This window comes from Phascolarctos cinereus, unplaced genomic scaffold (genome assembly GCF_003287225.1).
Source record: "Phascolarctos cinereus isolate Bilbo 61053 unplaced genomic scaffold, phaCin_HiC Scaffold_1;HRSCAF=81, whole genome shotgun sequence".
Taxonomy (NCBI): Eukaryota; Metazoa; Chordata; class Mammalia; order Diprotodontia; family Phascolarctidae; genus Phascolarctos; species Phascolarctos cinereus.
The window spans coordinates 90,715,961-90,739,751 of record NW_027555514.1 but is presented as its reverse complement, the minus strand read 5'-3'; the positions used below and the strand labels follow the sequence as shown (position 1 = coordinate 90,739,751).

At 36.5% G+C, this 23,791-nt stretch overlaps 1 protein-coding gene across 4 annotated transcripts in view; it reads right to left on the bottom strand.

Annotated features, from left to right (window-relative positions):
• The window catches only part of PRKAG2 (protein kinase AMP-activated non-catalytic subunit gamma 2), a 461,370-nt gene that overhangs the window by 5,587 nt on the left and 431,992 nt on the right, over window positions 1–23,791 (bottom strand). For all 4 annotated transcript variants that reach the window (XM_021009627.2, XM_021009628.2, XM_078152663.1 and 1 more), the window contains 7 exons: window positions 23,230–23,288; window positions 15,641–15,686; window positions 10,737–10,791; window positions 9,302–9,428; window positions 6,387–6,552; window positions 5,382–5,419; window positions 4,208–4,354 (listed from right to left, as the gene is read on the bottom strand). In XM_021009627.2, the coding sequence (XP_020865286.1) occupies window positions 4,208–4,354; window positions 5,382–5,419; window positions 6,387–6,552; window positions 9,302–9,428; window positions 10,737–10,791; window positions 15,641–15,686; window positions 23,230–23,288 (638 nt within the window). The remainder of the gene's footprint in view (window positions 1–4,207; window positions 4,355–5,381; window positions 5,420–6,386; window positions 6,553–9,301; window positions 9,429–10,736; window positions 10,792–15,640; window positions 15,687–23,229; window positions 23,289–23,791) is intronic.

Genomic DNA, 23,791 nt, shown 5'->3' with positions numbered 1-23,791 from the left:
AGAGATCCAAATGGTTATTCAAATAGTAAAAAATAAAATCAAAGACCTTACATTACTTGATTTTACATTGCCTTTCTGTCAAGAAACTCACATATTGAGAATAAGTTCTCTGATATTTATTGTGTAGACGCTTGATTAACCATTAGGAAGTGAAATGGTTTAGAATGACCTCCATTTTTATGCCTGAAGAAAACAAACAACAACAAAAACTACTTATAAAAATCTTTCCTGGCTCTGAACAATATTTTGAAGCACAACTTAAAATAAGAAATCCTTACCAACGAGGACAGGAGTACAAAACACTAACTCTGTTCTGACTCAAAGAACTATTAAGACTTTAGGACTGAGGTAACTAGATACCTTAGAGAGCCTCTTTTCTTGTATTTGAACAGTCATACCCACCTGATATAAAATGGGGAACACAGGAAGAGATAGAAAGAAATGGGAAAATTCTTTTTTTTTAAACATGTTTCTAATAATATGATGTTGGTGACGATTTTGATATAATAGGGGGGTTTTTTTGGGGGGGGTAAATATACTTAATCACTTGGTCCTCTTTCTCATCCCAAATACCACAAAATTTCTCTCAAGTTTATGTCAAAAGTAAGAAGTCAGGGTTAACTAAAGTTCTTCAATAACCGTAAGATAGGACAGAAGAGCTCTAGGAAAACTTTAAATTGTTTCCCCATAGTAGACTATTTGAAGATCCTATGATAATTATTTAGAGTAATTATCCTTCGAATTAGTGGAGTTTAAGGGTCCTAGGTAAGTGTTCCAGTTAGAGAATTTATTATGTCACTAATGAAAGCTGACTGCAAAATATATTTCCTATTTTCATCCAAGCTAGGAATTTTCCATGTTTATAATATTAGATTCACATGTATGCAATATTCACAGACTGACCAAATATTCAATGTCAGTATAGAAGACATCTAAGAATGTAAGTCACTCAGTTGAAATGTATTTCAAATTTTGGAAATCAAGCAACTTACTTAGAAATTAAATTATTGTTGCAAAGTTACTTTTTCTAGCTCATCAAAAGAGTGAAGAAAAGATTCTTTTTTTTTTTTTTTTGCTTTTAGGCAATTGGGGTTAAGTGACTTGCCCAGCGTCACACAGCTACTAAGTGTCAAGTGTTTGGTCTGAGGCCGGATTTGAACTCAGGTCCTCCTGACTTCAGGGCCGGTGCTCTATGAAGAAAAGTTTCTTAAGCACTAAAAGACAAGACTATTGATAACTTTAGGCAAAAATTCAATTCTTTCTTATTAAGTTTATTAAGATATCTTATTCCTGGTCAATTTTATCTTGCAGAAAGTCTAGAAGTCCACAAAACAAAACAAAAATTGTCAACTGAGCTCAAGACATGTAACCCAGATGAACTACATTCTAGGGCAGTGAAAGGACTGGTAGAAGTTCGATTCTTGAGTACAGTGGCCTTTGAAAACCCCTGGAGAACTGTGTAGGTTCCATAGCACTGGGGAAAGGTAAATGAACTCAATTTAAAAAAAAAAAAAGGAAGACGATCGAATCTGCAAAGTAAAGGCCAATGGGTTTGATGTTGATTTTTGGCAAATTTTTGGAATATAACAAAAGGAACATCTAGAAAAAGAAGCAGGGACTATAAAATGCTATCATGGCTTCGATGGGAACAAGTCATGCCAAACTAATATGATGTCCTTTATTGCAGGGTTACTCAACTTACAGATCAGGGGAATGTTGCAAATACAGTTTACCTAGATCTTAGCAAAACATTAAAAAAAAAAGGTTTTATGCTAATTTTGTGGGACTTAAAGGTATAGATGGCATACTTATCAAATCCACAAATGACTCAAAACTAAGAGGGACAGCTAACACACTGGAGGATAGATAGCATAGTATAATTGCCAGAGCACTTGACCAGGAGTCTCAGACATGGGTTCCAATCTTGTATCAGATGCTTACTACCTATGGAAATGAAGCAGGTTGTTTAATATCTCTAAGTCTGTTTCCTCATCTATAAAATGAGGATAATAGGCCCTATCTCAAAGGGCTGTAAAGATCAAACAAGATAATATAGGAAAAGCATTTTGCAATCCTTAAAGTATTATATTAATATAACCTATTAATATCATTGAGTCAAGATTCAAAAAGATCTTGATGGGGTAGAATATTGGGATAAATCTAGCAGGATTAAATTAAATATAAAAAAAACAAAGTTTTATACTAGAGAAAATAACTTCAGAAATATAAAGTGGGGGAAGTGTGTGTAGGCAGTTGGTCTGAAAACGATCCTGGGGTTTTAGTGGACTGAAAGCTCCATGAGCCAACGGTTTGATCTGGCAGCCAAGAAAGCAAGTATGCTATATTGTCAATGCCTAGGAGATGACAGTGCTCCTGTCCTCCGCCTTGGTAAAGTCACCTCTGGAGTACCATGTTCAATTCTGGGCACCACAGTTTAGGAAGGGCAATGTTAAACTGAAGAAGAGTGTAATCAGAATAGTGGAAGACCTTCAGTTCATGCCACAGGAGGACTGTTTGAAGGAGTGGAGGGCACTTAACATTAATAAAGAGAAGACTCAGAGGGGTAAGAGATTAAGAATCTCAAGGGCTGCCACGTGGAAGAGAGGATAGATCTGTTTTACTGGGCACTAGAGGACAGAACTCAGAGCAACAGGCAGAAGTTGTAAAGAGACAGATGGAGGCTGGATGTAAGGAAAAACTTCCAAACAATTTGAGGTGTCCAAACGTGGACTGCGTTGCCTTGAGCAGTGATGGGCTACCTCGCACTGGAGGTCCTCAAGCAAAGCAAAGATGGATGACCACTTGTTGAGTGTTCTGCAGACGTGGGTTACTGCTCTGGTAACTGAGGCTGGCCTAGAGGTTTTCTGAGGTCTCTTCCAACTCTGAGAATCTGTGAATGAGCTACTGCTTTCACAGTCAGAGATGCCTTATTTAACTCTTCAGATTAATGCAATTATCTCTGAGGACATTAATGAAAAATTAAAACATAACCCTAGTCGGTTAAAAATTAATGGAAAATAAGTAGCTCTGGGTACTGGATTCAAGTTGGTAAAGGCAAAAAAAATCACATAGCATTTATCATTAAATACATTAAGGAAGACAAACTTAAGACCACAGAAATGACTTCAAACTAAGAAAATCTGGACTAAAGTTCTTAAAGACATGCAAGTGCTTGGCACACAGTACCCTGATAAAAAATGTCCTCATTCATTTGTTAATTCAGGAAAATTCCTAAGTGTGCTGGGAGGATTTTAGATGGATTGCAAAAGACTCCTAAAAGATATTACTGAATTTTGTCTGTAGCATATATTCTGTGTTTCATTTTTAGAGACACATTTTAAAAGTTAGCTTCATGTAAAGCTATTGGCATGAAAAATAATTAGCTACTTTTCCATTTGGAATTCAGTCTCCCTCTATTGTGGTGATGGAAGGCATTTACAGTGAGCAGACTAAACAGCATACTACATCATTTATTATTATTTGTTTTGTCTAATTAATGGATTGCTAGAGATGAGACATACTTTTCTCCCTCCTCCAATAGCTGATAACAAGGTCTTATCTCCTGAGTGCTATGTTTTAAGAATATTTTAGAATTATGATACATTGAAAAATAATTTCTTCTCAGGTCTGACATGCAAAGAGTAGTGTTTTGAAAATCCCCTAAGTGAAAGAACACTTGAAAGGTTCTCTGTATTCATAGGTAGCTGCTAAGTGTTGTAGAATTTATAAGTTGCCAGGAGTGCATTCTACACCAGATTTAGAGGTGAAGAAACTGTTGGGAACACAGAAGATGATTAGGGTCATTCTTTACTTAGTTAATGTCATATACATTATATCTCACTACCACTGGAGGTTTCTGAGCAGAATTTGAACGAATACTTGTCGGCCATTTATGTTTTAGGTGGGAGCCAGATTCAGAGGTCTCTTCCAATTCTGAGATTTTATATCTTTAAATTTTTTAAATATCCTGATGTGCTGTAACTATTTTTCTCAAAGACTTTTTTTAAACTGTGAAAAGAATCTTTTAAATATTGTGGATTCACCTCTGCTATGAGAAGAAAAGAGATTTGTCCCAAACTGACTTTGAAGGTTACCTTCCATAGTCTGTATTGTTTCAGAAGGAACTGAAGTACTATTTAGCACTGCCTCCTGCCTGCTAACCTAAAAAAAAAAAAAGGTTTTACAGAAAGATACAAAGCGATCTCACCTCAGCTCTTACTATCCTATCCACGATGGTCTCCAGTGTTTCCAGCTTGCTGCACTTCACAACACCTTCAAAATATTGGGAACGGTGCTGAAGGGCTTGCGTCACTGTGATATCTAGGTTATTATATGTTTTTTCAGCAGCAAGGTTCTACGATAAAATAATTAAGAGTCAAATCCTATGATTTCAAATCACTCTAATGATAAAAAAAAAATTAGTAACTTAAACCCAAACTACACATGCAACAGCTTTTTGGTGATTAAGTACCAAAGTAGAACAAAATGTTTCTACCAATTTATAATGCAGCCAAAATTATTGTTACTGCGTAGTTGTGATCAATAATAACTAGAGAATATATATTATGTTGTGTCTAATACAAATGCAACTCTGTTTCCTCTACCCCCAAATTAATGTTTCCTTTCTGGGCTGCTAGTAAAGCATCATACTCTGATGGAATATGGACCAGTGGACCAATAGGTATACACAGCATTAACTTAACTAGCCAGAAGGCTGTCACAGGGCCAAAGTGCCAAATGATCATTCACTTGCTTAGGAGTAATTTTAACTGTTCTAAGGGTGCTGGTTTATATTGTGGAGGGCTTGGGGAACCATATGCAGCCAACAATAATGCTAAGGGCAGGAGGGAATTCCTGGAGACATGAATGACCTCCAGAAAGCTCTTAGCAAAAGAGTAGACTAAACTTTAGTGGTGGGAGTACAATGGAAGGGGGCAAACTTGCCTATAACCACCCTGGGGTTTCCTAGACTAATTGAGAATAGAGCATCTGGAGGCAGTTCCCTCACCTTGGTTCAAATCCATACCAATGAAGGCTTGTCTTAGAGTTAAGCCAGAAAGACCTACAGTTACAAAACTGCTAATGTATTTTCAACAACCTTCTATTGGTTAACTAGAGCCAACAACACAACTAAAAACGGTGTGCCATTATAGCATCTTATGGAATACATATATCCTAGCCCCCCCCCTTTTCATAAAGAATATAAAGAAAGAATGCATGGAGAAATGTATTATCAAAACATAGGAGTTTTAAATAACTGGGCTTTAACATTATTTCATTTAGAAAAGTAGTAAATAGCAGCAAAAAGCATAAATTAGTGACTACATTAGGTTTTAAAATGCATTCTAGATCTGAGTTGTGAGAAAATAAAAAATACTTACTATTACATCAAATTTGGAATAAATATCTACAACTTTTCCTAGAAGTGAAAATGCACATTAGAAAAATGTATAGACACAAATCAGAAGCTCATTTTCTTAATGGTCTTCATACGATATGTCAAAATAGGATCATTAGGAATAAAAAATTAAATATGTTTAAATGATCATGAAATTACATACCTTAGTAGAGAATACGGAAATAAGGAGCTAATAAGATCGTTTTCTTGGTCATATTATTTGGAATCAGGGTTTACTTACCACATATAAATTCTGCTTTTCAATTTAACTCAATTTACTTAAACATTTATTTAATACCCATAAGGGTATTATTATAAGGGTATATATCATGGGATAGTAGATAGAGAACTGCCTTGGAATCATTTAGATCTGGGTTCAAGGTTCTCTCCTGATACATATGAGTTGTAAGACCTTGGTTGGGCAAACATTTATTTAATACCCCTAAGGCAGTGAAGTCATGGGATAGTAGATAGAGAACTGCCTTGGAATCATTTAGACCTGGGTTCAAGGTTCTCTCCTGATACATATAAGTTGTAAGACCTAGGTTGGGCAAGTCAATTTAACCACCCAGGACCTTGGACAACATTTTAAGACCACAAGTTAAAAAGCAGTGGCCAATCTGCTTTGGTAGACGGCATTTCTTCATGGGAGTTCCCTGTGCCAATGAAATTACATGTCTAGACCAAAAGAACCCTCAAACTTCTTAAGTATAAAACACTATGCTAAGCTCTGCCCTCAAAGAGCTTACATTCCACCGTGAGGACGGCAATATGCACATAAATACAATATAACAGGAGAAGGGAGTGAACACCTCTCATTTGATACTTGATAGATTTCATGTTCTACATACATTTAATAAATCTTTATTTGATGCACTAAGTACCTAAGGATGCTTAGGACTAAGCGGCCAATAATTCAACATTTGCTTTCCATTTGTAGATGATAGAAGTTTTTTCTATTCACATTACCATGGTTAAATGTACAAACCTGACTCATCCACAACAGGCAAAGCTGATATCCGTCTTTCTACAAATATATTCAAGGCTTTAATGATAGGAGTGTCTGGATGTATAAAGGCAATGTTGTGGTACGTTCCTATTCCAAGTTCATCTAGGTTCTGTTTCATGAAGGCAGGCTTTGGCATCTCAGACACCTAGACAGAAAGATAAATATAGATGCTGTAGCAAATCAAAATATACCTTTGTGTTCAAATGCCCAGATTTGAGTGAAAAAGTAGGTATAAGCAAATTGAAGTTAGTCTTTTCTAACAATCTAACTAGATGTCTGAATTAACATGAAAAAGTTACACACAAAAATTATATCCTTTCTTCAAACAAATTTAGGTTAAGATATTAAATAGTGATGCTTGGTACTGTTATGTTTTTATAAAATATTGAATAAAATCAGGTGTTTAATACTGTTTTCTCCCCTCTCTCTCTTAGTTGGCTAAAAAAAGGTGGGTAGAAGAAGGAAGCAACAGCTTTATCTAGGAAATTAAGACCTGTAGGCCACCAATTTTCCTTTGTTGCTAAGAATTCTATTTTGATCCTGCTGTCAGCATTAAATATTATTTAGTAAGGGCCCACATACCTACTACTCAGAGCATCTATTGGTGGCTGTTCTAGGCATAAACTAAATTAAACTTCATACTACTCCACCTCTATACACTGAATTCTCTTCTAAATGCTATCTAGCTTTTGTCCATGAGAAAACATGGATGAGCTAAGTTGCCTCAGAGAATAAAACAAGACTTAAAAAATAACTTTTCTTTCAAGGTGGGGTATTTTTAAAGGAGTAATAGGAGGAGGGAGAAATCAGAAGAGAAGGACCTAGGGGCATTTTTGACTATAACAAAATAAGGTCTACTGTTTGAAAAATCCACCTTTTAGAAAGGGTACAGTTGATTCCATCCTCCTGGTGTACCTTATAATTATCAGGAAAAGATGAACAATTAGAAGAAACAAAATGTTCAAGTCAAAGAGTTCATCAATATTCAAAGCATGAGAATCCTAGAAATTTAGAGAAAAAAGAAAGACCTATTAGGTCATCTAGTCCATCTTAGTATAGGAATTGTTCCCTACACTATATGATATCTTAGGCTTTTTGGGGTAAATATACAAAGGGGTAATATCACCTAAAGGAAATTATTTAATTTGGTAAAGATTAGGCTCAAAATGTTTCATTAGATTTATATTTTCTTTTTTTTCTTTGCATTTTATCTAACTCCTAATTTTAATTAAAAAACCATGACTACCTAATTACCAAATTAGCCCAAATACAATGTGGTATAAGTATTTCACATAAAATGACTTTTAAACTTTGCTCCTTTCACAGTACTACAACACCCCAAACACCTTATAACCTGGCCATCTGATTAAACCTCAACTACTAAGCTCTACTGTGTTCCTTAGAACATGACTTAGAATAAAGTCTTTGCTCATCAGGAGAGAGGCACTCTCTTTTAGGAATACTGAGGAGTCTACTTTCCTTGTATAATTTTTTTCTAAATATCACATTTCTTTATTAAGCTTGATGTTCTACAAATCTCTCTAATCCTTCTCATTTTCCTCCTTAGCATCCATTTAAATATAAAAAGCAGAATTTGCATATTGAGCTTTTAGTCAAGTCATGGCAAAAGTCAAGGAAGGTTTTGGTCACAAGTTTGGTTTGAAACACAAGCAAATCAAAAAGGCTCCATGGGAAAAAGGGGAAAAAGCACTGTCCTTGGAGTCAGAAGATCAGATCAAGCTGCAGAGCTGTTGCTTGCTACCAGTGTGAATTGGGGCAAGTCATTTAAGCTCTCTGACCGTTAGCATCCTCATATGTAAAAGCAGTATGTGCTTGCACTACTCGCCTCACATGGATGTGAGGAAAGAGCTTTGTGAACAGACAAGTGTTAGTTAAGTGAGAGCCATTATCATTACGAACAATAACAAAATGTCTTTTCCAGCAATTCTCTCAAGCAGTAAGCCTCCAATCCTGATGGTAACGGGTAACCAGAAAGTTCCCAGTGAGAGGAGTGTGGCTGCTTCCCCTCACACTGGCTTGATGGACTTTTTTTCCTAAAATGGAGCTCAGGTGAAAAAGATCAGAAAAGTAGTTTTGTAGTAGATTAATATCTCATGACTTACATTAACTCTTCTGAACTACCACTAAGACTCTCACTATTTATGCTTACCAGACTGCTTATATTTTCAAATTTAATGATAGAAGGTTTTCAAAAAAATCACTCATAACTAGTCAAGCTCCCGATTATTTCTGTGATTTTCTTCTGATTGCCAAACCACCACTTAGTGATAATTGTGAGGGAGTTTAAGTAGTGGGCATGTATCTAGAACTGAGATCATCTCATTTCAAAGACCACCGAATGTAGCCCACAAATTTACACCCCTAAATTTGGACCAATATGATATTCTATTTCCAAAAAATTTTGCTTTCTTTGGGTTTCTCTGTTTCCACTCCACTTTAAAAAGTAACTTTGGCTATAATGTCTTTCTGTACAAATATTTCTAAAAAACACAGCCCCATAAAGCACTAGAAAACACTGTACAATCAGCTTACTTTTCTCATATGCTAATTTTCCACATCCTTAAACAAAAAGATTTTTTCCAGGTCCCCTCTGTTTCTCTACATATTTGTATGAGGGAGAGGAAAATCATTCAAATTAGATGTAGAACTGTACATATGACCATATTTGCAAGAAAAGTTAAACTGTTTATTGGCAAGAAGTCTGAGTATATGCAGTGAGTTTTGTATATCGAGGTGAGAAACAAGTTTAGAAATGAAGATTTCACAACTAACAGTTTACCTTATTAATGGTGAGTGGTTTTATTTATCTGAAGTCAATTAGTTGAAGCAAATGCAACTAATTATGTCTTGTAGAAATACTAAAAGCTACTTACAAATAGCTGAAGAAACTTGAGTATTCTTTTGTGGGTAAGTATATAAAGTGCATTCCCACTGACAGGGTCGATAACTGGCAATCTGTGGATTTTATTTTTGATCAATGAGTATACAGCATCGAAGAGGCTGTGGAAAAAGCATCAAAGCTATTAGCAGATTCTGATGGTGGAGAACTCACAAGACTTTTGAAGCATTACCAAAAGATAAACATTCCAAAAATTTAAAACATGAATCAAATTTAAATGTGTTTTGAAAAATTTTTATACTGAAGAAGATCACAGCAAATTCACTTGTTTATATCTATGCAATGGAACCCAAGTATGGATGGTACTTGATTTTTCACAGAGTACGTTAATAAATCTCAGATGCAAGCAAAGAAAGGGGCACGATGGAAATTTAAACATTTCCAGAGAAGCCAGTACAAGGAATGTCTAAAGTTAATCTCTAATTTTATCTGAAAATGAATAAGTGGTATACTTGCACACAAGAGTGTTAGACACTAATCAAATATAGTAAATGAACAGGTGTTTGGCATTAATGAGTTAATGGTTTAGATTCTGACCTTGTAGAAAACCAGGCATACCCTGTATGTCTAGGTCTCCTGTTCAATTCTGTGCCTTTCTTAAGGCTGCCTATAAGAAAGCCAGTGAGTGTACCTTTTTACTAAGATTTATACACAGAATCATTCCAGAGAATGTTACATGAAGGGCAGTTTGTTATTTTGTTCATTTCCAAATTAAAGCTTCTTAGACCATCATTAAACCTTTGGGCTATCAAAAGCTAATGTCCTTAGAACATGGAAGGAACTATCTAACTATGTTATGGTGTTTCCTCTTTGTCAAACTGGATGTCAACCCTAAATTTACTCACTTTTTTTTGGTGAGGCAATCGTGATTAAGTGACTTGCCCAGCGTCACACAGCTAGTAAGCCTCAAGTGTCTGAGGCCAAATTTGAACTCAGATCCTCCTGACTCCAAGGCTGGGGCTCTATGCACTGCACCACCTAGCTGCCCCAATTTACTTACTTTTAAAATTTCAATTTGGCTAGTGACATTCCTTTAGAATTTAATGGTAGGTTTTACATACCTGTAAATCTATCATACCAATATTTTTTTTCTTTGATATATTTAATAATTTTGTTAAATAGTTCCCAATTACATTTAAATTTTTTTAACATTCATTTAAATTTTTTTACATTCTAATTTCCCTCCCTCTCTCACCCCTCCCCTATCCCTTGAGAAGACAAGCAATGATATTGATTATACGTGTGAATTCATATAAAATATATTTCCATATTACCTATGTTGCAAAAGAAAACAAAAAAACCCATGAAAAACAGAGTGAAAACTTATGCTTCAATCTGCACTCAGTTCCATACTAATAAAATTGATAACAGTGAATGAGTATTTTTTTAAAGTTTAAAAATAAGCTTACCTTGCATCTGGGGATATATTCACTAAAGGCTTAAATGTTTCTTGTAAATAAAGTTCTGTATTTAAGAAAAGAAAATCTGTAGTTACCAAGGTGATCTACACAGTTTATTATTAGCACATAAATTAAGCACCTCTATAAATTCATGGACTAAAATTATAAAAGGATGAATAGCTCCAATCAAAGAAATGCAACTCATCCAAAGTTTTTGTGTTAAATTATATTTATACATACTGTTAATATTTAAAAAACAATACCACAAAAGGCACCAAAAATCTGGAACTAAGATCAAATAATATGATAGAGTCATACCAGCAGAGGTCACTAGAACTCCATAATGTAATATCTTGAAAAAAAAATACTGCACTAAAAATTTGCAGGCTAAGAGTCAAATTACAGACCAAATTCCGTATAGAAAACATCAAAGTGACAACTATATCATTCTGTTGTACTAGAATTATGTTTTATTGAATACCATTTAAAATGACTGGCTGTCAGCTGGGTCTTGAGAATTTTTCTCTAACACTATTTTTCACTGTGATGATACTTGCTGTACTAAATTTTTCCCTTAAATCCAGCAGATTAATACTCATCTAGAAACTCATTGTAATCTATTCATATACTGGGATTTAGCGGAAAGAGACTTTGTCTTTGGGCTTAAATTATAAAAGTACCAAAATGATCCAGGTGAGGTGTTTCTCCAAAGTTATCCATGGTCCCTTCATGTCTTTTTCTCAGTTCTTATCCTTGACCTCTCCGAAACCTTTGATGACGCCGATCATGCTGTGTCTAGGCTTCTGTGACAGTGCTCTTTCCTGGTTCTTGTTCTACCACTTCTTCTAAGTTTCCTTTGCTGGATATTCATCTAGGTCATGACCACTAATCATAGGTGGCCCTTGAAGCTTTGTCCTGGGACCTCTTTTCTTCTCCCTCTATCCTATTTCACTTGGAGGGCTCATCAGCTTTCATAGATTCAACCATCACCTTTTATGCAGATGATTTTCAGATCCATTTATCCAGTTTTAAGCACTGCCCTGACCTTTAGTCTTGCAATTCCAACTGCCTATTAGACAACTTGAACTCATATCCAAAACTGAACTCATTATCTTTTCTCTCTCCCAACTTTGCTGTCTTCCAAATCTCCCTACTACTGGGGCACCATCATCCTACCAGTCACCCACTCTACTGAGGAGTCAGCTTTGCCTCTTCACTCTTACTCATGCCTGCCATATCCAATCTGTTGCCACATCTGGTCATTTCTACCTTCATAACATTTCTTGTATACCCCTCTTTTTTCCTCTGACATAGCTGCCACCCTGGTTCAGGCCATCATCCCCTCAAACTTGAACTATTGCAATAGCTTTTTGATTAATTTTCCTGCCTGAAATCTCTCCTCAATTTGGTCCATTCTCTGCTCAGATACCAAAGTGATCTGTCTAAATTGCAGGCCTGGCCATATCACACTCCTCCACCCCTCTTACTCAAACTCCATTGGCTCCCTATTATGTCCAGGATGAAACATAAAATGCTCTGTTTGGCTTTTAAAGCCATTTCTGAGAAAGGAAACAAGCATTTATTAAGCACCTACTATATACAAGGCACTGTGCTAAGTGCTTTACAAACATTATCTCATTCAATCTTCATAACAATACTGGGAAGAAGGTGCTATTATGACCCCCCCCCCCATTTTATAGATGAGGAAACTGAAGCAGACAGTAGTTAAGTCACTTGTTCAGGATCACACAGCCAGTAAGTGTCTGATGGCAGATTTGACCTCAGATCTTCCTGACTCCACATGCAGTATTCTATTCACTTCACTACCTAGCTGCTAATCTGGCTCATTCCTACCTTCCCAGTCTTCTTATACTTCACCCCCTTCAATTTAATAATCCAACAATACCGGCCTGCTTGCTGTAACTTTAATAGGATACACCACCTCCCAGCTCCCTGATTTTTCACTGGCTGTCCCCCAAGCCTGGAAATCTCTCCCTCCTCATTTCTACCCCCAAGCTTCCCTGGCTTCCTTTAAGTCTCTAACCCAAATTCTTCTGAAATCACCATCCATTTACTCTGTATATATCTTACATGTTTGTTTGCATGTTGTCTCCCCTGTTAACAACGTGAGCTCCTTGAGGGCAGGGTGTGTTTTTGTCTTTGAGTTCCTAGTACTCAGCACAGTGCCCAGCACATAGTAAACATTTAATAATGTTTATTGACTTGACTTTGGCTGTTAAGATGGTTCCAGGACATGGGTTTTTAACTTGGAGTCCCTAAATGGATTTCTGGGAGTCCGTGAACTTGGATAGGAAAATTATATCTTTATTTTCTCTAACTTCTAAATAAAATTTAGGATGTCTTTCAATTGAAAATTTTTTTAAAAAGAATCTTATTCTAAGAAGGGGTCCATAGGTTTCACCAGTTTGCCAAAGGGATCCATAACATAAAAAAGGGCAAAAACTTCTGTTCTAGTTCATGGACCCCAAGGACAGCATTGTAGTTATTGATGTGATACTTACTTTCTTTAGCCTGACTTTCTACAGATCATTTTGGGTATCATCATTTATGAAAATACTTTTACTTCTAAATGAACCTTCCAAATACGTCGTTTGAATACCATCTTCGAATGACAATGAGTACTTTAGAAATTCCATTTAGGGAGTTACACACAGTAATATGGGATCCAAAGAATAGTCAGTGCATGCAGAGTGTCAAGTTAAACTCTTCAGCCTCAGATGCAGCAAGCTATGAAGGAGACACCTCTAGTTTCTCTAATCACTTTCTCTCACTAACCCAGTATCTTTCTACAATAAGGTTGGTTTCCTCATTATCTGCTTAACACGCCACATTATTTTCCACTATTAGCCTCTCATACTATTTGCTTTTTTCTGGAATTTACTTTCCCTTCCTCCCAGTTCTAAATCCTAACGTATTTTGAAAACAGTTTCATGATTCATCTCCCAGAAGCCCTTGCTAACTTGCCCTACCTCGCCCATTCTGATCTCACTATATATTTACGCAATCTGAATCACATTATCTCCTATTTGCCTTTGTTCACTTGTGACATCTGGGTTTATCATGTATGTGTGTCTTGCTTCCCTTACTCGACTTTAACTAACCAAGGGAAAGGGGTCCAAGGTGAGGTGTTCTGATAAATGCTTCACAACCAGCTCTCCAGGAAAAAAAAAATGTATGCACAACACATTTTAAAGTTTAATCTGCATTATTAACATTTTATCCGTCACTTTCTTAAGCACAATCAATAAAACAATAAACCAAGCCCTGATTTGTAGTTGTGCAAATACCGAGGCATAAATGCTCACTTTGAAAATTTAACAATCAGCTCTTGTGAGACAACATGACCTGGCTCTAGCACATCCCTGGAGCCACCTCTTTTAGTACCTCATTTGTATTCCACATAGCCCCAACTATGTTCCTACATACAGTAGACACCCAATAAATGCTTGTTGAATTAAGCAAAGTAATATAGTTATGATAAGATTTTAACAAAGAGTAGTTTCACAGTTATGAAATTAATTTCCTTACAAATGGTTTATATCAGATAAGAGCATTCTAGCAACGGATAATATGGCAAAGCAAACAAACTTCAAGTACAAGCTCTTCTTGGGAAAAGTTCTGTTAAAGGTAAAAAGACATATATCAGGTAACATGACTCAAATAACCTGGTTCAGGGACCATTTATTTAGCATTCTTTAGAAAACTGTCAGATAAGATAATTGTTGTTGTTTAGTTATTTTTCAGTTGTGTCCGACTCTTCATGACCCCATTTGGGGTTTTCTTGGCAAAGATACTGGAATGGTTTGCCATTTCCTTCTCCAGCTCATTTCACAGATAAGGAAACTGAGGCAAACAAAGTTATATGACTTGCCCAAGGCCACACAGCTAGTATAAGTGACTGAGACCAGATGTAAACTCAGAAAGATGAATCTTTCTGAGTCCAGGCCTGTCATTCTACCCACTGTGCCACCTAGTTGCCCCTAAAAGATAATTATTAACTTTTAAATAAAAGTGTATATGTATTTCTTCTAAGGCAACTATTCTTTCTACACCTTTAGCACAAAGATAAATATTTAATGGTAACAGCAGCAGTATGGTATTGTGGAAAGCATCCTGGACCAAAGACAAGTCACTTATCTTCTTCTGCATCTTTGGTTTGGGTTTTTTCATGCGAAAAATGGGGATAAATATTTGCACTCTACACTAAACTGAGTTGTTGTAAGGAAAGTGCTTTATAAATTGGTGTTATACAAATGTGAGCTAGTATTACTTTAATCTGAGAATGTAGATTTAGTACTGCCTGGAAAAAAAGGCTCTGGATTAAAAGTAGCTACTGATTGATGATGACGATGACGATGACTTCTAGGTGGCACGTTAAGGTTCGTAACATTATCTACACATCATCTATCTCAATCGATCTTTGAGACAACCCTGTGAAGTCGGTAATCTCTTACTTATTTTACATTTGAGAATCCAAAGTCACCCTCTTAAAAGAAATACTTATACCTTGTTGCTTAGCAATTACAAGAAAATTTGTGCCCCACATAATTTATAAAGCCTTCTACAATCACTCTGTGAAAACAGCTGAGTGAGCTGGGCCCATTTTACACAGGATGGCAGAGGCCAAGGTAATTCAAGTAACTTGCTGAAGGTTATATAACAAAGGAAACCATTGCTGAATTTGAATCTATTACTTAGTAGATTTTGCTGCCTTCTGCTACACACCAACCAAATCTCTATTCTGAAAGGGAAAAAAATGCTGTTTTCATTAACATATTTTATTCTTGAACAGAGGGAAAAGGAACTGGGGGGGGGGAAGTCTATATATAAAGCCTAAGTCAAAAAAATTTTTACAAGACATTAGATACTTAGCAATTAAATATGATGCTTACCCCTCCATGTTTCAATTTTATGTTCTTCTAATTCATAAATCTGTACCTGAAACAAGGGAAGGAAAACGGTCTTTTGCAAATGTGTATTTATATATGAGAAATACCACGCAAGAAAAAAAGGATATTCTGATAGATGCAACAACCTCATTAGAAACCAACAATTCAACAGACAGAATTAATCAAGATAAAAATTCTGGAATGCTGTGAGATGAAGTGAGAAATTATATATAAAGTGTTTTGAGTTGTTTAAGAAGACGCTCTGTAAGTTCAAAGCATACATACTAAATCAGTACCTTGTTATATGAACTTTAGTTCACAAAATATTCTAACATATTAAGTCTGAATTATAGTATTGACGGTGTCTTTTTCAAAAGACACGGATGATAACATCTTTGAAAATGAAAGAAAAACAACAAGTAAAGTCACAGGCTGAAAATGAGTTTAGTGATATGCCATTATTTATTACATGGACTCTATCAGCCACACAAATTTTTCCTGAGTACCTGCTACATACTGAGCACTATTCTTGTTGCTAAGGAGTTTACAGAAGTAAGACATGTTCTCTACTATTAAGAAGGTAAAAATGGAGTTGGGGAGACAAGCTATATACACATGAAATAATCAATCAGTGCTGCCAGACAAGCTTGAGGGAGCCCTTCCAGCATGGCTGGTAGACTGTAAACTCATGGGAGGTTGGGAGACAAGAGTCATGCAGCAGGGCAGGCATGGATGTGTTGTAAGCCTCATCTTTGGAAGGAACTTGTGAACTGATGAGATCACAGATTCATTTTAGTCTTAAGTACTAGGAACAATGATTAAGATTTAACATATGTGGTAATATCCTCTAAGTACTATAGAAACTCAAAGAAGAGTAGATAAATGTGAGTTATGGTGATCAAAAAGGACTATAAAGAAGTGTTAACCTGTACTGGATGTTAAAGGAAAGACCATCTGGGAGGGGAAAGGAGGAGCAATGTAGATGAAGACACAAAGACAGGAAAGAGATGTCTGCTGGATAGAGAGGATATCACCCTGAGTATAACTGTCGAACATTTGTTTTGGAGAAAGGAGCAAAATAGGAAATATAATTATGGAGGTCTTGAAAAGCCTGATAAGTGAAGCTGAATATATAGTGCTAGATCCTGACTGAGAGGGCATAATTTCTGATTCTACATTTTTAGCCATGCTATATTTAGTCAAATAAAGTGATGAGAGTAGATTAAGATCTCCAAAGGAGGCTATATAGAGAAAAGCGGGCAGAGGGCTGAGCAAAGAAGGAAGAAGAACAAGTCAAGGAGACAGAGAAGTTGGAAAAGGTAGAAGAGGTAGGAATGCTCCAGAAGCCAATAGTTAATATCCTGAATATATAGTAGCAACTGATCTACTGTAGTATGCTCAAGATTAGGTATAAATAAATAACTCATCTAAAAGATGAATCTCTATGGATTATAGTGCTAACATGGAAAATCTGCTGTTAGATTAGAATCTTTCATCTATTGCTAGTAAATGTACCAGTGATAAAACTTTAACAAAAGAAAAAAAGGCTTTTGATGGACTTTTCCACTTGCATCACCAATCAAGTATTTATTAAGCACACATTAGGGTCAGATACTGTGCTAGTTGCTGAGGACACAAAAATGAAACAATCCCTACTCTCAAATTCTATCCTACCCTCACATTTTAATAGGTAAGCAATATACACATATATAGGTATATACAAAGCACATTCAGGTAGGGTGATCTTTCAGGGGAAAGGAATTAACCACTGGGAGGATCAGGAAAGACCTCATGAAAAAGGTGGTGAGTGCTTGAACTGAGTCCTGAAGGAAACCAGGGAATCCAAGATGCAGAAATGAGGAGAGAGTGCATTCTAGGTATGGGAAACAGCCAGGTCAAAGGCCAAGACATGGGAGACTGAATGCCATGTGTAAGGAAGAGCAAGAAGGCCAGTTTGGTTACCAGGGGTGGGAAGCCTGCAGCCTCAAGGCCACATGTGGCCCTCTAGGTCCTCAAGTACAGCCCTTTAGGACTCAGAGGGCCACATGTGGCCTTGAGGCTGAAGGTTCCCTGCCCCGGGCTAGACCATAAGGTGCATGGAGAAGAGAAATGTGTAACAGGTTCAAAATGTAACATGGGACTAGGTTATGAAGTACCTTAAATTACAAACTGAGGAATTTGTATTTGATTCTAAAAGTAATGGTGAGCCACTGTAGTAACTGAATTGGGGGAGAGATGTCACATGGACAAATTACTTTGGAAGCAGTACAGAGAATAGATTGGAATAGGTAGAGGCTTGTCAGTGAGTTCAATTAAAAGGATGCTAAAGTAGCCCAGGACCTGAATTAGGGTGTCCACCACTGAATGAACAGAAGTTCATTGAGTGAGAGGTATTGTAGATAGAGAAAAGACAAGATATGGCAACTGGTTAGATATGTATAATAAAATGATGGTAAAGAGTCAAGGATGACAATGAATTTGAGAACCTGAGTGACTGAAAGGCCAGTGATGATGCCCTTGACAATAATTGGGTAGTTCGAAAAAGGGGTGAAAGAAGGGAGAAGAAACTATGTCCCATTTTTGGATATGGTAGGTTTGAAATGCCTACAATATAATCAGTTTGAAATGTCCTACAGACAATTGCTGATGTGGGACTGGAACTCAGGAGAGAGACTAGGGTTAGATAGATAGATCTGGAAATCATCTAAAAATAGATGCTAACTAAAACTATGGGAATCATCAAGTGAAGTGGTGAAGGAGTAAAGAGAAAGGGCCTAGGGCAGAGCTTTGCAGGACACCCACAATTAGTAGGTATGACATGAATGAAGATCCAGCAAAGGAGACTGAAGAATGGACAATGTAAAAGGAGACCAATGAGAGAACAGTGTCACGAAACCCAGAGAAGAGAGAGTATCCCGGTGAAAAGGGCAGTCATCGGGGCAAATGCTGCAGAGATGTGATAAGGACTGAGAAAAGGTCATCAGATGTCGCAATTTAGAGATCATCGCTATGTTTGGAGAGAACAATTTCAACTGAGTGCTGAGATCCAAAGCCAGATTTTGGAGAGCTCAGAAAGCAGGAAGAATAGAGGAAATGGAAGTAGTAAAAGTAGACAAGTTTTTCAATAGACACTGGCTGAGAATACAGGATGATACTTGGAGAGATGGGAGGATGTTTATTAAGGATAGAGAAGATTTTTACATATTTGTTAACAGGAGGTAGAGTCAGTAGACATGGAGAGACTGAAGATTTGAGAGTGAGAGGGAAATCTGCTAGAAAAGAGGGGGATGGGATCAAGGGTCCATTAGAAGGGTTGTCCTTGAGGAGAATGGCCACCTCATTCATAAGAGACTAGATTAAAGGAGAAAATTGTAGGAGAGGATATGAAGGGTTTGTGATATGAGGAGAGGAGAAGAGAGAGCTTGTGGTAAATGACCTAAAGCTACTACATGTGTAAAGATTCTTAACACTAGAAATAATTAATAAAATACTTAAAATTTTATGGCTGATACGTGTTTTAAGAGATCATCTTGCCCAATCACATCAATTTACAGATAAAAATTTTTAATCCCAAAGAGATAAGTAACTTGTCCAGATCACATAGCTAATTAGTATAAAAATTCAGACTAGAAACTCTATTTCCCAATTCCCAGTCCTATGCTTACTCCTTTACATCATGTTATAGTCACCAGAAAGAAGTTAAAATGAAAATAACTCTGAGGTTCACACCCATTAGATTGGCAAAAATGCCAAAAAACAAAATAATAAATGCTAGAAGGGTTTTGGGAAGACAGGTACATTGGTGCACTGTTGTTGGAGTTGTGAATTCACTCTACCATCCGGAAAACAATTTGGATCTAAAGTAGAAAGGTCACTAAAGTGTACACATCCTTTCATTTCACTACTGGGCTTATATCCTAAGGAAATCAGAGACAGAAGGAAAGGTCTCACAAATGCAAAAATAGTTATAGCAGCAGTTTTTGTAGTAGCAAAAACAAAAAAACTGGAAACAAAATGAGTAATCCATTAACTGGGTAATGGCAGAGTCACCTGTAGTGTGTAAATGAAATGGAATATCACTGTGCTTAAAGAAATGAAGAACTCAGAGAAAGATATGTATGAACTAATGCACAGTAAAGTTAAGAAGAACCAAGAGAACAAGATATTTTGACTCCAATAATATAAAAGAAAAAGGACTGAAAACTTCTGAACTCTTAATAATGTAGTAACAAATTTCGACTCCAGAGGACTGATCATCCCTCCAATACCTCCACAGGTGTGGCCTAAAGGTACAGAATAAAGCACATGACAGCCGATTGTTAGGGTTTTATGCTTAACTTCTTTTTTACAAAGGATTCACTGGGAAGGGCTGGTGATGTAAAATTATCAATAACACTTTTACTCCTTAAAGAATCTTTTAAAGACTATTTTGACAATTATGCGAAGACTGGCAAGGGGAGAGGCTAGTGGAGAGCAGATGGCCAATTAAGAAACTATGATAGTAATCTTGGTGACTGCTAGTTAGAAGCTGAGCCTGACCGGGTATACAAACAAGGAAAAGGGATAAATGTGTGAGATGTAGAGGCAAAAGTGACAGGATTCTACTTCGCATCTTCAGCCATGCCTAGTTTCAACTCCATGGAACAAGATGCCCCTCCCTGGATAAGATCACCACTTCTGATTTCATCACCATGCTCCTAACTCAGCCTGGGATATTCAACACCTTCCTACTTCCCTCAGCATCTTCTCCCCTCTGACTGGAGGGCTGGAGAGTGGTATACTGAACTCCACCCAAAGCCATCCTTTATAGAGGGCAGAACCTGAACACTGCAGCTCACTCCACAATGCATCTGCAGCTCTGTTAGGTATGAACTGCACAGAATAAGATGGCTCCTGGTTACCGTTCCCTCCCCTCAGCCCCACACACAATTTCCAGCTTCCTTTTATATATTTTCTTCTCCCATTAGATTGCAAGCTCCACAACGGCAGGGAATATCTTTTTCTTATTTGTATCCCCAGCACTTAGCACAGTGCCAGGCACACAGCAGAGGCTTAATAACTATTTAAGGTGAATTAAATTGGTGGCTAATTTGACATGGGGAGTGAGGAAGCATAGAAAGGAGAAGGTCCAAGATGACCTCTAGGAGTTACCCCAAGTTTAGAGACTGGGAATGTCCTATATCAGCCAAAAATGCTAATTTAATCTTAGGTGCTATTAAGAGAGACATCATGTCTAAGATTAGGGAGAGGGCGGCCAAACTGTTCTCTTCCCTGGTCAGAGCACATCTGGAATATACTAAAGTATAGTGGAATTCTGTTCTGAGTACCACAGTTGAGGAGGCGCATTGATAAGTTAGAAAATAGATGGTGAAAGGCCTCAAGGTCATGTATATGAGGAATGGTTTAAGGAAAAGGGAATGTTTAACCTGGAGAAGACTCAGGGGAGACTCAATGGTTGTCTTCAAGTATTTTAAATGGTTTTATGGGAATTATTAGACTTATTCTGCTGGCTCCAGGGACCCTCTAGCAGCAATGAGTAGAAGCTGCAAAGACACAGATTTAAGTCTGATGTAAGAAAACACTTTCTAACAATATGAGGTATTCAAAAGTGGAATGGATTTTGCCTCAGGAACCTAGGAGATTCTGCCCTCACTAGTGGTCTTTAAACAAAGTTCTGATAGTCACTTGATGATTATATTGTTCAGGCATGGCTTAGAATGAATGAACTCTGTGGACCCTTCCAACTCTAAGACTCTTGTGACTCTGGTATGATCCAACAAAGGAGACTAAGGAGCAGTTAGGGAGAAGGAGAACCATATGAAAATGATATCACAGAAATCAAGGCAGGAGGAAGGATGCGCAAGAGTTTGGAAAAGCTGAAGAAAGGACAAGGAAGATGAGGCCTAAGAAGAGGCCATTAACATTTAATCAATTAAAAGAACACCAGCAACTTTTGCGATATCAGTTCTGGTAGTGAGGTAATAATAACAACAACAACAACAATAATAATGATACTTCTGATCTTAGAGACTTAGTAAGGGCACTGATGTTGAGTGATCACACATCCTGTGGTCATACAGTCAGCATGTGCAGAGGCCTCTTGTTTCCATGCCTGGGCTTTCTATATACTATGCCATGATGCCTCCTATGATATTTATCTAGTGTTTTACATACATTATCTCTTTTGACAACAGTTCTGTGAAGGGCTATTATCATCATTATCTTCATTTTTATGTAATAGGAAACCTAAAAGTTCAGAAAGGTTAAGTGATTCTGGTCTAATGTAAATACGCAGTAGGAATTCCCATAATGCCACCACTTTAGGGGATTCATTATTCACACTCACGGGGACCTAGCTGTACAAATGTTGGCTATTGTTATAATGATTATGATTATACAGGATCATATAGCTAGGAGGTGTCCTGAGCATGATTTGAACTCAGTTCTTCCTGATTCCAATCTCGTGCTTCACCTCACACAAACCAAATTACAAGGCATTAAGGATGGGGTGGTGAGGCAGTGAATGTACTGAATGTGTAGACTCCTCTTCCTAGGAATCTGGCAGTCATTATTATTAAAACCTTATCCTTACTTACAGTTTGAACAGTAAATACTATAGTATTTACTCATTTTATAATTGACCTGAAAACACTATTTCCCCAACCTTTGCCTCTGTGGATTAAAAAAAATGCCTTATGACTCTAACATCTGTCTACTATTTCCTCCTTTGCCACCTGTATAACTGTGGGAGGTAGCACAGTCTAGTGGAAAGAACACTGAACTTATAGGGAAAGGATTTGGGTTAAAAACACAATTTTGCCTTTTAACACATGTGTGACCATGGGCAAGTCACTTAACTTCTCTGGGTCTCCTTTTCTTCATTAGTAACATGGTCTGGATGACCTGTGAGGTCCTTTCCAGCCTATCTTGGCTGTAGTTTCCTCATCTATAATATTCAAAGGTTGTACCAGATGATTGCTAAAATCCCTTCCTCTTTAAAGTGCTTTGTAATGCTTTTAAGAAATAAAATAAATCCCATAGAGAGTTATCATATTTCTTATCTTGAATAATCAGGCATGTTTTAAAGACAGAAGTCTTTTAAGGGACTTAGGAAACCAGAAGTCACGAGTCAGGCCCATGGTCCAGTCAGTCCTTTATTCTACCTTTGACAATAGCTCCAAGGAATGTTTTTTATAGGGTACTGAGAGCTGTTCTTCACGGCATTATCCTGCAAGGTTTTAGGTATATCCTTACAATCACTAACTCTCCTTTAATACCTGCTATGATTGGGAAGTTATTTGTATTTTCAACCTATATAATCTCTTAGAAAGATTAATTCCATATGTTTAATGCCTGCTATGGGAGGAAGTGCTTTCTTAAATTTTTCCTGAAACTTCTTCCTTCAACCTTTAAAAAAGATAAGTCCTAGTCCTAATAATCAGTTCATGCACACTAAATGAAATTTATGCTGAAATTTCATATACTTAAGTAATTAACAAATTATACTTTACTTAAAAAGCTCAGTCTTATTTTTTAGAATAGATTTTTATTTATACTTATTCAATTACTGATGTACAGATGGTGTCACTTACCATTGGAGATTTATAATATCTATGTAGTATATTTATGAAATCTGTAATTGTTAGCATTCCTGGAACAAAGAATCACATGTTAAAATAAAACAGTGAACATCTACAAGAAAAGATTCTCAAATGATAAATGAGAACTTAGGAAATGTATAAAAAAGTTCTTTTAAAATTAGTTTTAAATGTTATTAACAACATAGAATATACTATTTTGCATTTCATGCATTTGCTAACTAGGCTTACACCCGAATAAACATTAATTCAACTGAAATCCAAGTTACTATTATATAACTCAGAGTAGTGGAAATAATATTTTGCAAATAAATGAAGGAAAAACTGTCCCTTATATCTTTATAAATGGCCACAAAGTATACTCTATTGGTTAAAAACAAATTATTTTTATCATTTTATATTAAAAAAATTGATCAGTTTTAGAATAAAAATTTTTTTGAGAAGTACACTAAAACAGCTGCTTCAAAGGGAAAATTATTTCATTTATAGATTTACTAGACAAGAAACTGGATGCAAAGTTACTCTAGTCTGAAGTTTCCTAAAATTTTTAAAAGGA